The 12,522-nt window shown below is 40.6% G+C and overlaps 2 protein-coding genes across 3 annotated transcripts; one reads left to right on the top strand and one right to left on the bottom strand.

The window, feature by feature from the left end:
- The first annotated feature begins 762 nt into the window (after positions 1–762).
- On the top strand, positions 763–6,461 carry znf646 (zinc finger protein 646). The gene is made up of 3 exons (XM_072455800.1): positions 763–3,103; positions 3,479–4,435; positions 4,763–6,461. The coding sequence occupies exons 1-3, from the start codon at positions 993–995 to the stop codon at positions 5,472–5,474; spliced, it is 3,780 nt and encodes a 1,259-aa protein (XP_072311901.1). The 5' UTR covers positions 763–992; the 3' UTR covers positions 5,475–6,461.
- A 612-nt stretch (positions 6,462–7,073) lies between these two features.
- On the bottom strand, positions 7,074–11,994 carry LOC140369143 (tumor necrosis factor receptor superfamily member 12A). 2 transcript variants are annotated; one of them, XM_072456400.1, is made up of 5 exons: positions 11,690–11,994; positions 8,771–8,869; positions 8,552–8,695; positions 8,255–8,306; positions 7,074–8,182 (listed from the first exon to the last, which is right to left on the bottom strand). In XM_072456400.1, the coding sequence occupies exons 1-4, from the start codon at positions 11,769–11,771 to the stop codon at positions 8,266–8,268; spliced, it is 366 nt and encodes a 121-aa protein (XP_072312501.1). In that variant the 5' UTR covers positions 11,772–11,994; the 3' UTR covers positions 7,074–8,182; positions 8,255–8,265. The 2 variants fall into 2 exon arrangements, with proteins under 2 accessions (XP_072312501.1, XP_072312500.1); XM_072456399.1 differs by having other exon boundaries at positions 8,259–8,306; positions 11,690–11,993.
- Positions 11,995–12,522: the final 528 nt, after the last annotated feature.

Here is a 12,522-nt window from a genome sequence, read left to right as displayed (position 1 = left end):
AAATCAGTTACCTAGGACAGTGACTCGTGGCATTTACAGTAAGGTGATGGTTCGTGTTGAGCAGTGGTTGCAGGAAGTAGACGACTCTAGGACCATGATGACGAACGCTTTCTGCTGACACCAACACAGACGTGTACACCGCACCGTCTCATTTCTCAACAATGCATTTAACATTAAAAATATATACATACACATATAACAAAATATGTTCTAGGTTTGGTTATTTTATTCAAATCGCTATACTACAATAATCTACGCAAACCAAGCTACATAGTAGCTAATACTACATTTGGTTCCGCATCAAAGTCTTAATGAGTTTACAAGTTAAAGCACCAAACCTAGTGTTAGTCTGATGCACGATTTTCTCGACAGTGGAAATTACATTTCAACACAGTCCAGCAACATTTGACAATAGGCGTTTTTATTAGTAGTAGTATTTATCTTTCCTCTTCTATGTCTAGAGGGACCCATTTTGCTGCTGCACATTTCCTGTTTCCTAGCAACTCGGACGGTGTGGGATTCAGATGGAGAAAGGAGCCTAAAAAATATATTTTTGTGTTTGAAATAGACACTAAGCGTGTTCAGAATGTTGACCTCGATCCCAGTCTCGCAGCAGGTACTTAAATTTATACTTGAAATTGATTACCTTCGCAAATAACTACATTTACTTTCGTTTGCTAGCTAGCTGAAGGCTATTCATGCTACTGTTATTGTCATTTAGCCATAACGTTACCTTCTAAAGTCTGGTAAAGTCTGTACTGGTGAATACAATCTCTTACTCTAGTTTATTTTTTTCAACAGCGTTAAATTTTTCCTTCCCCGCATATAAAACCTTAATTCAACAACTTTCGGTTCTTCGACCTCACAAGAATCGCCTCTTCATGTGAGATTATATATATAACATGTCCATTAAACTTTCGAAAAGCTCCTCACGAACCATATGATATTTTTCCTGGCATGGTGCATCTCATTAAGCGTTTTTGCCTGTGGACATGGATATTCACCTGCAACCAGACGAAGACCGTAAGTTTAGATGTGATGAATGTGGACGTGCTTACAGACATGCTGGTAGCCTGTCTAATCACAAAAAGACTCATGATGTTGGTTCTTTTGAGTGCGACATTTGTGGAAAAGAACATTCCAACGCTCTGGCGCTCAAGAACCACCTCCGCAGCCACACTTCACAGAAAAAGTATCCTTGTATGGAATGTGGGAAAACTTTTAAACGACCTTCACAACTAGTTGCACATGAAAAAATGCATGAATCAAGGCAAACAAAAGAGCAGTCTTCCATTGAAGTAGACATGGAGTTTGTCACACATGAAGATCCAAATGGACACACAGATGATTTTTTGTCATCTGATATTTCCCCATTTACAGATGCAGCTTGTAACACAGAGCTGGAGAGAGATGTGGATAAACCTTTTAAAAGTGAATCAGACGACAAATCGTATATTATGGACGCTCTGTATGACCATCAGAGACCTCAGAAATCAGAAAGTCCAGTGGATTCACTTTGTGACCCCTACACGCAGGATCAGTTTTCACCACAAAGTCAGGATGTGCCAGTGAATTTCTGCCACTTGTGTCAGGTATTATTTTCAAGTGAAGAAGAATTTCAGGATCACATTCAAATGCATAATTCTTCACCTTCACTGGACCAGAATGATGCATTTTATGACAACAGCACTTGTTTTTCTGAGTCCCATTTTTATCAACCTTCTGTTAAACAAATCTCATCTGAATCTTCAGGGAGTCACAGTGGGTCATTTGAGATGCCTAATGAGCAAATTACAAACAATGGTCTTTTTAACAACTGTTCAGATTTTGAAACTTCACCTCTGAACAGTACACAAAAGCGACGTTCCGCACGTGCACAAAAGCTTGTTGCACAAAACAATAACAATAGTACAGATCAGACTTCAGCTGTAGATTCAAAACGGCCTTATAAATGTGACGTTTGCTTTAAAACGTACCGTCACAATGGTAGCCTCGTCAACCACAAAAGGTCGCACCAGATTGGGGACTTTCATTGCTCTGTCTGTGGAAAGAGTTGTCAAAATCTAGCATCGCTTAGAGGTCATCTTCGTATCCATAAAGAAGCATCTTCTGATTGTTTGAGGCAGAACTGGCTCTCATCTCAGCTACAAACCATGGAAGGCCAACAACACACCTCACAGGAGGACATCCCTGCTAGTATTGAACCCACACAGGAATCTTTATTAAATGGGTATTTAAACCAGGACTCCGAACAATCATTGGATTTTGATTTAACTAAGGTACAATATTTTCAACAGCAAAACCTTACAAGTACCAATTTTATTGAAAGCAGTGACCACCTCCAGGACAATGTTGAAAATGGAGGCAGTCCTATTGACTTACATGGAATAGATGACAATGACATTGAGAATAACCAATTTCCTGAAGATGAGAGTGTTGATTATTACTCTTGCGCAGCTGATGAGGAGGGGGAAGATGAGAAAGATTTTTATCAGTGCTCATTTTGTGGAAACCGCTACAACGGCATCGGGGCCCTCAGGAACCACATGCGAGTGCACATACAGTCACAGAGCACCCCTGATAGCTCAATCCCAACACGCACGTCCTCAAGAAAACAAGTCAAAGAAGAGGAATTCCGTGATGTGATAATTTGCTGTTTATGTGGAGAAAGTTTTTCACATGACCAAGACCTTGTCAATCATCAGCTTCTGCACAGCACAGGACAACTAGACAGTGTTGAGACCGTGGATAACAAGTGTGAAGTGAAGGACGGGAAGAAGCTCATATGCGGCAGCTGTGGAATCTTCTGTACCAGCTACAGTCATCTTGAAAACCACGGATGTAATGTTGATACTAATCAGTCAACAACAGAGAATATAGAAGAAATGACGGAACCAAGCAATAATGCAGACACAAGTTTAGACAAAGAGGAGCAGCAGTTTAAGTGTGACGAGTGTGGACGCTCGTATAGACACTCATGCTCCCTGCTGAACCACAAGAAGTCCCACAAAACAGGGCTGTTCTGCTGTCATATTTGCCAGAAGAACTTCTACAATCTGCTGGCTCTGAAAAGCCACCAGAGGTCCCACTTTGATGTTAAAAGGTTAGTTTATTCTCTTTTTCTCTCCCTTACTTCTCCATGGCAGTAAATTTGACTATTGTAGATTTTAAAAGCACATGCGTCTCATACATTTCCAAATTCTATCGAATGCAAAGAGCTGAGCAATATAAGACATTCAATACAAAAGAAACCGATACAGATAAACTACAGATACAGATACTACAGATAAACATTAAATATTTTTATTAACATTTGAATATTATGAATAAAGATATTTAAAAATCACTTTCAAAATAATTGAAATGTAATCTCTAATATAATTTAAATCAATCTATATAAAACTTTTCTTTTTTACGGTTTTGCGGTGTGTTTTCTGTTCAAATTGGTAGTAATTTGAGCGTTTCTTATCTCCTTCAGGTTCAGGTGTGATGAATGTGGGAAAGCCTACAAAATCCAGAAGCAGCTACTGAACCACCTGAAGAAACACAAAAAAGAAAAACGAGATAATTCCCAGGACCAGATTCTTACACCAAACAAAGAAAACAGCTCTGAAGGGAAAGTGCAGCCATTAAGTGCTAATGCCAGCCAAGATTTTCCCTTAGAGAAAACCAACAAAGAGCTTCAAGAATCTGAAGCTAAAATTGATGAGGACAAAAGTGACAAGCGCCCGTTTGCGTGTGACCTGTGTGGACGCACCTATCGGCATGCAGGAAGTCTGATCAACCACAAAAACTCGCATAAAACGGGTGAATACATGTGCTCCATATGCAACAACTCTTATCCTAATCAGCTTGCCATGAAGAACCACTTGCGCAGCCACTTTGCGTTTAAAAGACATCCTTGCCTGAAGTGTGGGAAAAAATTAAGGTCAAAGAAGCAGCTTTTAGTCCATGTTTGCGCAACTCCCAAGAGAGGCAGGGGCAGCAGATCTAAAGGTCCCAAATCTTCCAAATCTTCAACAAGTGATGGTCAAACTAGTAGACCCTCAACTAAAGAGCCGCGCTTCTTTACATGTAACATATGTAATCGCAGCTACCGCCACGCCGGCAGCCTCCTCAACCACAAAAACACTCACAAGACTGGACATTATAACTGTACGTTCTGCTCCAAGCACTTCTCGAACCTCTTGGCGTTACGCAACCACACACGCATCCACACTCAGAAGAAGAAATACGCCTGCCTCACGTGTGGGAAGACCTTTCGGGTGGCAAGTGTCTTGTACAACCACCAGAAGATCCACAGTGGCGGGGCCGGTCGCTTCAGCTGTCCCGACTGTGGGAAGAGCTTCAGGGGACGGACCGGGCTGCAGAGGCACCAGTGTCCTCAAGGTCAGCCGAGTGGCACAGCGGACCAACAATCAGACAAGTGCTTCAAGTAAGTTCTGTGAGCTTTAAACAAAATACAACATTATTTATACATATGTTTCATACTCAAGTCAGTGGGCAAACTCCTGTGTCATAATTGCACAATTAAGAAAGCTTATTGGTGCCCAGACTACAAGTTAAACCAGTCTTTTGTTGTTATAATGTATAATATAGCTTGACTAAAACATCAGTGCATACTTTTTACACCCTAACTAGATGACAAACCGATCGAGTAACCAAGGTTGATGAATATAATACGACTACTGCGTTTGGATTAAGGTAATGTAAATAATTCTGAATTGTAAGTTGATCAAAAGTGCTCTACTTCCTACCGTAGGTGTGACCTGTGTGGACGCTCGTACCATCACGCCGGCTCGCTCCTCAACCACAAGAAGACTCACTCGGAAAACCTCCACCACTGCTCCTTGTGCCTTCAGACGTTTCCCGATCCACTGGCGCTGCATGCTCACTCCCAGATCAACCGCCACTGCTGCCCCGAGTGTGGCAAGATCTTCTGCCTGCAGTCGCACCTGCAGAGGCACATGGCAGCGCACGGCAAAGGCCAAAACACGCACCAGGACCAAGTGGACCAAAACGGCATCTCACACGACCCGACCCTAAACGAAGAGCCAGCGCCTTCGTCCCACGTCCAGCAGAAAACTGACTCAGAAGATAAAGTCCACGTCTGCGAGCACTGCGGCCGCACATACCGTCACGCCGGCTCTCTCCTCAACCATAAAAACAGCCACAAAACGGGACGCTTCTTCTGCTCCGTTTGCCAGAAAGAGTTCACCAACCTCATGGCTCTCAAAAACCACAAGCGCATCCACACAGAGCCAAAGCGTTACCAGTGCCTCGAGTGCGGGAAGGCCTTCCGGGCGTCCAGTCAGCTCATGTCCCACAGACGGATTCACACCAGGGAGAGACCATTCGCATGTTCAGTCTGCGACAAGAGCTTTTCGAGCAAGTCCAACCTGAGACATCACGAGAAGATGCACCAGAACTGCATGGATGCAAATGATTTAATGGACTCGGACATCGATGCATAATGTATTTTAATAAAACGGCAGAGGGAATTTGTGGGTTGTATCAGTAATTGTAAAAAGGAACGTAAAATGAACATTGAATACATATTTTACTACTGACTTTACCTCTCCGGACTCTATAGTTTTCATTTAGAATACTTTATGAATGCATACAATTCTTGTCTTTGCTGACTAACAGAATTTTTTTTTAATTAGAATATAAAGTATTCCATTTCAGTTGTTTAGTTCAAAGCTATTTTTCAAGACTTCAAGGTTTTTTTTGTCCTGCAGAATCTAGGGATGTTACAGTTTCAAGAAACGATTATTCATTATTGACACTTTAACAAACAACAGGGAAATCCTTGATTCACTTTCATTAATTACATCACCATTCCTCAAATATGTGATCTGCTTTATGAAATCTAACTTTGTGAATGATGATAAAGTCAAGTTAAAGTGTCATAAACAGCCAGACAAAAAATAAGCTTGTGGCTTAGTAATAACTGATTCTAACTGATCCTAGAAGAAACAAGTCAGTGAGCAAACTCTTGTGCACTAGTTGCACCAATAAAAAAGAGCTTGTTTACAATCTCATAATCAATAGATTAATGAATATTGAAATTGTATAATATTCTGACTTCTTTTCTTGTCATAATTGTGTTTAGAAGAGTCTGCAGCTGCCTATTTTCTGGATCCTTTTGTTTGCTCTGTTATCAGTGGCCACTTCCTCTGGGCCTTCACATGGGGCAGGTTTGTTATTTTTAGTCAAATACCTCTGGGTGTGTCCAAATGTCAGTGACAAAACATGATAAACATGTTAAGTGTTTTTGTACTGTAGAAAAGCCTATATATGCAAGTTTATATACTGGACCTGGCATGTAAATGTCTATTCTGTACATACTCAGAACTTTTCCCTTTTTCTTATTGTATGTTTTTGTTGCTGTTACATTTCACTATGTTGTAATTTGTTAAAATCTTAGCCTCTTAATTTCCACAAATAAACAATTGTTTTATCTTTTTTTTGTTAAACTTTATGAATTACGTGTATTTATACACTTGAGCTTCAAACACATACATGGTAGTAGTAGTATTGCATTTCCCTTAATTGCCTAGTAAAATATGCTAATATAGAAAGTCTCACACAATGCCTGTTAATACTTTGAGTACAGATTTTTTCCAGAATTCCTCCCCATCTGACGTATCAGTGTTCACTTCTGTCTAATTGAATGTTATAATGCAGTAAGTTACATTTTGTGTACAGACTCAGAGATATTAATGTTGACCGAAACATTGCCTCAATTTTAATGTCAAGCAAAAGTCTCCTGTTTGAAATATTAAATGAACATACTTACACTCTGCTAGCATCACATTGGTGTAATGTTATAATTGTGAAGCATTACAGTTCATTAAACCAATCTCTGTACATAAGTATATACAATAAATAACATCAAATTCCTTTCGCTTTTCATCAGACCTACTGAAATAAATACACCTTTTCAATAATATTAAATTTTTTGGGTGTGTACACTATGTTTTACTATGCCTGTGTACTTTATCATATGGTGCGTAGTAAACTGAATTGCAGTTGGTCAAGAGACTACAAAAAGAAGAAGTGAAACCACATACAAAACAGTTTGTCAGTTTTATTGTGAAAATACATTTGGTACATAAAACTGTTTAAAAGGTTGCCTAAAAAAGCCAGTGCATGTACAATATTTACAAGAATCTATACAAAGCGAATAAAGGCAGAAAGTTTTTGCTCAGTAACATTGAACGCTGGCCTTCGAAGAGTCTTCACCGGAGTCCCTTAATTAAGAAATATGTGCTTGTACCTTACAGATTGGCAAAACTGCAAGATGTGTACAAATAAATAATATAAACATCTACAAAACTAAAAACATAAAATGTATTTGTACAAATATTCAGTTGATTTTGTGAACGGAATCAAAAGCAGGAAACAGCGACGCACTTGTTTAGATTCAGAAAATTCAAACCAGACGTCCACATTTTTTTTCACTCCAGATGTAAATATAAAATGTTTTGGCAGCGTTTAAATTGTGTGGCTCCACCTTCAAGAAGTGGAGGTGCTGTTTCCATTACTTTCATGTTAGCGTTTCCTTGCAACTTACTGTAAAACGTTGGGTGGTAATGTCAAAGCTTAAGGAAGTGCATTAAAATAATTGTTTCCCTTTCATCGGATTACTAAAATAACTATAAAGTACTGGCAGGAATAGATGCAGTTCATCTACAATTAGCTACATTCAAATGGCCTTGATGTGCCAAACATGAAGTCTATGGGATCTTACATTCAACCTACGGAAACTTGACAAATGATATTCATATATAAACAGTCTGAGCACCGATTCTACCAGTCCCAGTTAGGAGTCGTATGGGAAGGGCATGAGAGACACCAAACCAATATGGAATCACATCAGTACATTTTCCTAAGGTGGCGAGAAAGATTGTTTGACAAGTTAACGGAAAAAAACACTATAAAAACGAAAAAAAAGTCACTTGTCCACTGTTGCTATGGAGGTGTTTTGGGGTTCTTGGATATTTTAATAGATCCATGATTTCCTCTTGTAAAACATTAGTCCACTACACGACCTGCACTGAGGAGGAGACACATCTGACAGTGTAATGTCCCCAAATGTCCATGAAGAATATACTCTGCAGTCACAGTATAACGGGCGGACCTCGTTCTGAGGCTGGTCACATTACCAAACATGAGGCTGAAGAGACACACATGAAGTAGTTAACATTTACCAGTATGTGACACTTGTATTACTAAGAGGAATGCTTACCTACTTATATTTTAAGCTTGATAAAGTGGTCCGGCAGTCTCTTCAATGGGTTCTGTAACAAAAATAAAGGAGTAAATCAGACGGCAACAGACAGCATACCTTCGCTGAAGACCATCTTCAACTACTGTGAGTTACACGTGTCTTTGCTGACAATGTCCCCCCTGTTGGCGGCGTACATGTCTATGCTACAGTTACAAAGCTTCAAGAAATTAATATCTGTTTACATATATAACTTTCTTATCTTTACTAACATTAGGAGCATTCATTTATTCCGTTATGTTGATGATGCAGTCTCACCACGTAAAGGCCTCTTGTGTGACTTGCGTCTGTGCACCATGACCCCAATAATGAGCGCCGCTCCCACCAGAACCACTGCTAACACTGAGAAACTAGTGATGGCTGCAAACTTCCACACATCTGGAGTGTCATCTATGGACTTACCTGTGAAAGACACAAAACATGAGGAACTCCTAGTCATCAAAATCAGTGGAGGCATTAACAGGAAAGTAGACATACATGTGTTGCAGGATGGGGTCTTGGGGTACTGTTTGCATGATGCACACGGGACGCACACATCCAAATCGGAGTTCCAGAACTCTGCACTTTTGCATTGACCTGCAAACAAACGGCTTAATTAGGTAAAGTGAAGGGAAGATGATGAGAATACATGTTAGGTCCAATCACTGTTGACCCCATATATATATATATATATATACACACACCTATTGTGATGTTTACCAACACATGTTTTCCACTCATAGCAAAGATTTGATATTTTAAAAAAGGCTACTTTTGCTCACACTAGTCTGACCAAAGAAGCATAAACATAGTTTCACATTGTTCCACATTGTTCATGTTACCTGGTTAAAGATACTTTCATATTATGCAGTACAATCATTTTGCAACAATTAGTTTGAAACACACTTTCCCTTAGATGTTTCTCTTCCTATTGTATTGAGCCTGGTGGTGGGAACTGGCTCTGTAACTCTTTTGGACTAGATAAGACACTTGCACATGAAAAAACAAGTCTGTGGGCTTCCTTTAAAAAAAACTGGGGAAATTCCTTTGGGTTTTTGCCACCAGCGGGAGCATTACTCAGTAACTTTGGGCGCAGGATGTGTGATAAACAGTTAAGGAAGCGCCTGGTGTCTGTGTTGTGCACAGTGGTACATGTGCAGCCGGGTGGGACAGAGGAGACCGCAGCAGGGGGGCTCAGTGTCTGTAGACATAGCGCATCGCCTCATCTATTTTCATGGCCTGTTCACAGCTGAACAATTAAAACTTCTCCACTTCCAGACGAGAACAAAGATTTATACAGAAAGATGAAACGCAGAGAGGACAGTAAATAAACAGAAACATTATTACAAGCCATTTCTTTATTCTGTCGCCGTGAGATACGGTTACAGCGTTCTCAACAACACAGTTTATTGATAAGATTAGGGAAGGGAGGTGTCTTGTTCAGGGACATCATGATGAACATGTACAGTTCAAACTAGCGCCTCTGGATATTCAATACTGCACTTATTATTCACAATTACCCTTTTTAACACCAATAAAAATAGTCTTTAAGCTCGAATACCAGCATATTACTGTTGCTCAAGTTCAAGCATCTTGTGAGAAATAATTGTTCTCACCTAAATAACATGCAAACTTGCAGTGTAGTCTTTCAAAGTATTCAAGTATCCGCTAAAAATATATATATACACTAAACTAAAAGTATATCACACAGATTTGGAGAACTGTCAAGTCAAATGTAGTGAAGTAATTTTTATATTTGTTTGCTCCAACTCGGGACTTGAACTCAAAACCTTTAATCAAGATGTTAACATGCAAAAAAATGAACCTCAAAACTATATGAAAAGTTAATTTTAATTTCCCTCAAACGTAGTGATGAAAAAGTAAAAAGAAGCCCATGTAAAATAAAGTACAGATACTTATTGCATTGTTTCCACCATTGTATATCGCCCATCCTTACATGTTATACTTTTCTAATTATAATCATTTCTCAGACTGTAGAATTCTGTTGAGCTTTCTTTGTTGTGTGTAGTCTGGAGTTGCCTTGCATGTTCAGCATGTGAATGGCAGAGGCTTATGTTTTGTGGAAATGGTTAATTGAGGCTTTAACTTTCAGATAAAGAACAGATTTTGTTTCCTTCCTTCAGCTCTGATCGAGAAACTTGGGACATTTACTACAGGACAATATGCTTTTGTTGCAAATCAAATTATTTAGGCTTATTGCAAAGAGAAAAAGAAGCTGTAGCTGGAACCTCAACAGTGAAACATTTCAGATGGACCCGATTGTCTCATCATGGGGAATTAAGAGAAATCTCCAGATCTAAGCAATCTTTCCTTTACTCGAACAAGATCCTGAGGCACATTGTACGTGAACAAAAGCTTGGATCACGTTACTGAAGGCACAAAGTAGTACCGGCCATTAACAAGCCTGTGTGAAAAAAGACATCTGTTGTAAAAAGGCATGTGTAAGATATTTGGATGTGTCCTTAGAGACCAACCCCAGCCTCCTGCTCCACTGACTTTACTGCAGTGGTCACCGTAACAACCCTGTCACACATCTTGTAAGCATTTCTGCGGATGACTGCAATGCTACATCATTCAGAGAGGTCAGAGGAAGGAGGTGAACTGTGGCTGCCGGTTCATCTGTCCAAACTGTGAAGTTACATTGTTTAGAGAGACAATATAAACACCTAACATGCCTAGTCTGTCTTTAACGGCCACATAGAGTTACACTTTTATGGACTGTCAGTGAGTTATGCAGAAATGTGGACATATTTTAAAGTTGTTGCCCTAAGGACCTTTGCAGATCTCAGCACCCTGGCTGACAAAGGGTGTTTTTGGGTGTGGGGGCCTGTATTTTGTCATGGCTGAGAAGGAGGAGGGGTGGGTGGACCAACAGCTGATGACCAGATGTACAAATTATTCACATTCATATCGTGTAGTGGACTTTGACGTATTTCTATGGGAAGTGTTGTGTGGATAATCTTTATTCATTGTTGCATTTTCTAATATCAGTGTCTGGGGCCAAGGCCAGGTCTGCACACGCTGATGGAGGAACGTCTCTTCAATTAAAGACTCGAGAAAGGAGTGAGAATATCTGTGCTAACTGGACACTAAACAGGGCTGTGCATGTGGTCTGTCCATTCTCCTCCGGGACACGGATGGACGGGGTGAAATAAGGCGATAGGAATGCGGAACCGGTGAGATATGCAGCTAGTAAAAGAAGCCAAATGTAAGCAGTGCACCGCCTGAGTCCAGAATAACCAGAACTCGTGTTCACATGGACCAACACAAGACAATCTACACAAACAAACTGGGAAAACAATCACTCAATGTCACCGTTTTAAAAGCATTCCCCAAATGTATACAAATATTTTCAAACAAATGTATAAAAAGTGAATTAAAAGTGAATCCTCTTACTTTTCTGAGCGTCCACTCCATGGAAATGAGTCACAGCTGCAATAATAATCCCGCACAAAGCGCAAAAGGTGTTCGAGGCCATGATGTCTGAGAGTTAAAGCTGCGGCGTTTCCCACAGAATTCCCAACAGTTCATGTGCGCAGCAGCCCGCGCTGGTTGGTTTTCACCATGGAAAAGCGAGCATCAGAGTGAGTCACTTGGAGGAGTCTGCGCCTTGTTTTAATAGCGCACACACCCACGCCGCAGCTCAACTCCTATGACTCATTTCCTATGTACTGTAAGCTCGGACCTTCAGCGCGCGCTCACAGGAAACTCCACAGCCGCGACCCTCACGTTCATTAAAATCAGCTTTATTAGTAAAACGTGTAGAGAAATGTTACGGGTTGGAGCCCCGCCTCTAGCGTTTACATTTCGTTACGCCACAGGCTCAGTGTCTGGACTTAATATTGTTCTCATTGTTATTACCACGCCTGTCGACGTCATTCTCCGCGCACTGCCAAAAAACACAAGTCTCTGGCTCGAGTGCGGGTCCCATACGCAGAGGAGCGCAGCAGAAGAAAACAGTGACATTTCCTAAAATGACGTGCGCATTTGAAACTTTATGCGCGCACTGAACACGCACTGAACACGCACTGAACACGCACTGAACACGCACTGAACACGCACTGAACACGCACTGAACACGCACTGAACACGCACTGAACACGCACTGAACACGCAGGAAAGCGTTTCTTCTCGGCTCAGACCTCAGCGCAGAGATAAAGCTGACAGGCATGTTTTTGGAAACTTTAAAAAGCGAGTGTCCCTGACTCGGCGCGTTATGAAAGTGTGGG

This window comes from Eucyclogobius newberryi, unplaced genomic scaffold (genome assembly GCF_026437365.1).
Source record: "Eucyclogobius newberryi isolate DKJ021-1_F unplaced genomic scaffold, fEucNew1.0.hap1 SCAF_20, whole genome shotgun sequence".
In the NCBI taxonomy this organism is placed as follows: Eukaryota; Metazoa; Chordata; class Actinopteri; order Gobiiformes; family Gobiidae; genus Eucyclogobius; species Eucyclogobius newberryi.
The sequence above is the reverse complement of the archived record's forward strand: the minus strand, read 5'-3'. Positions and strand labels throughout refer to the sequence as shown.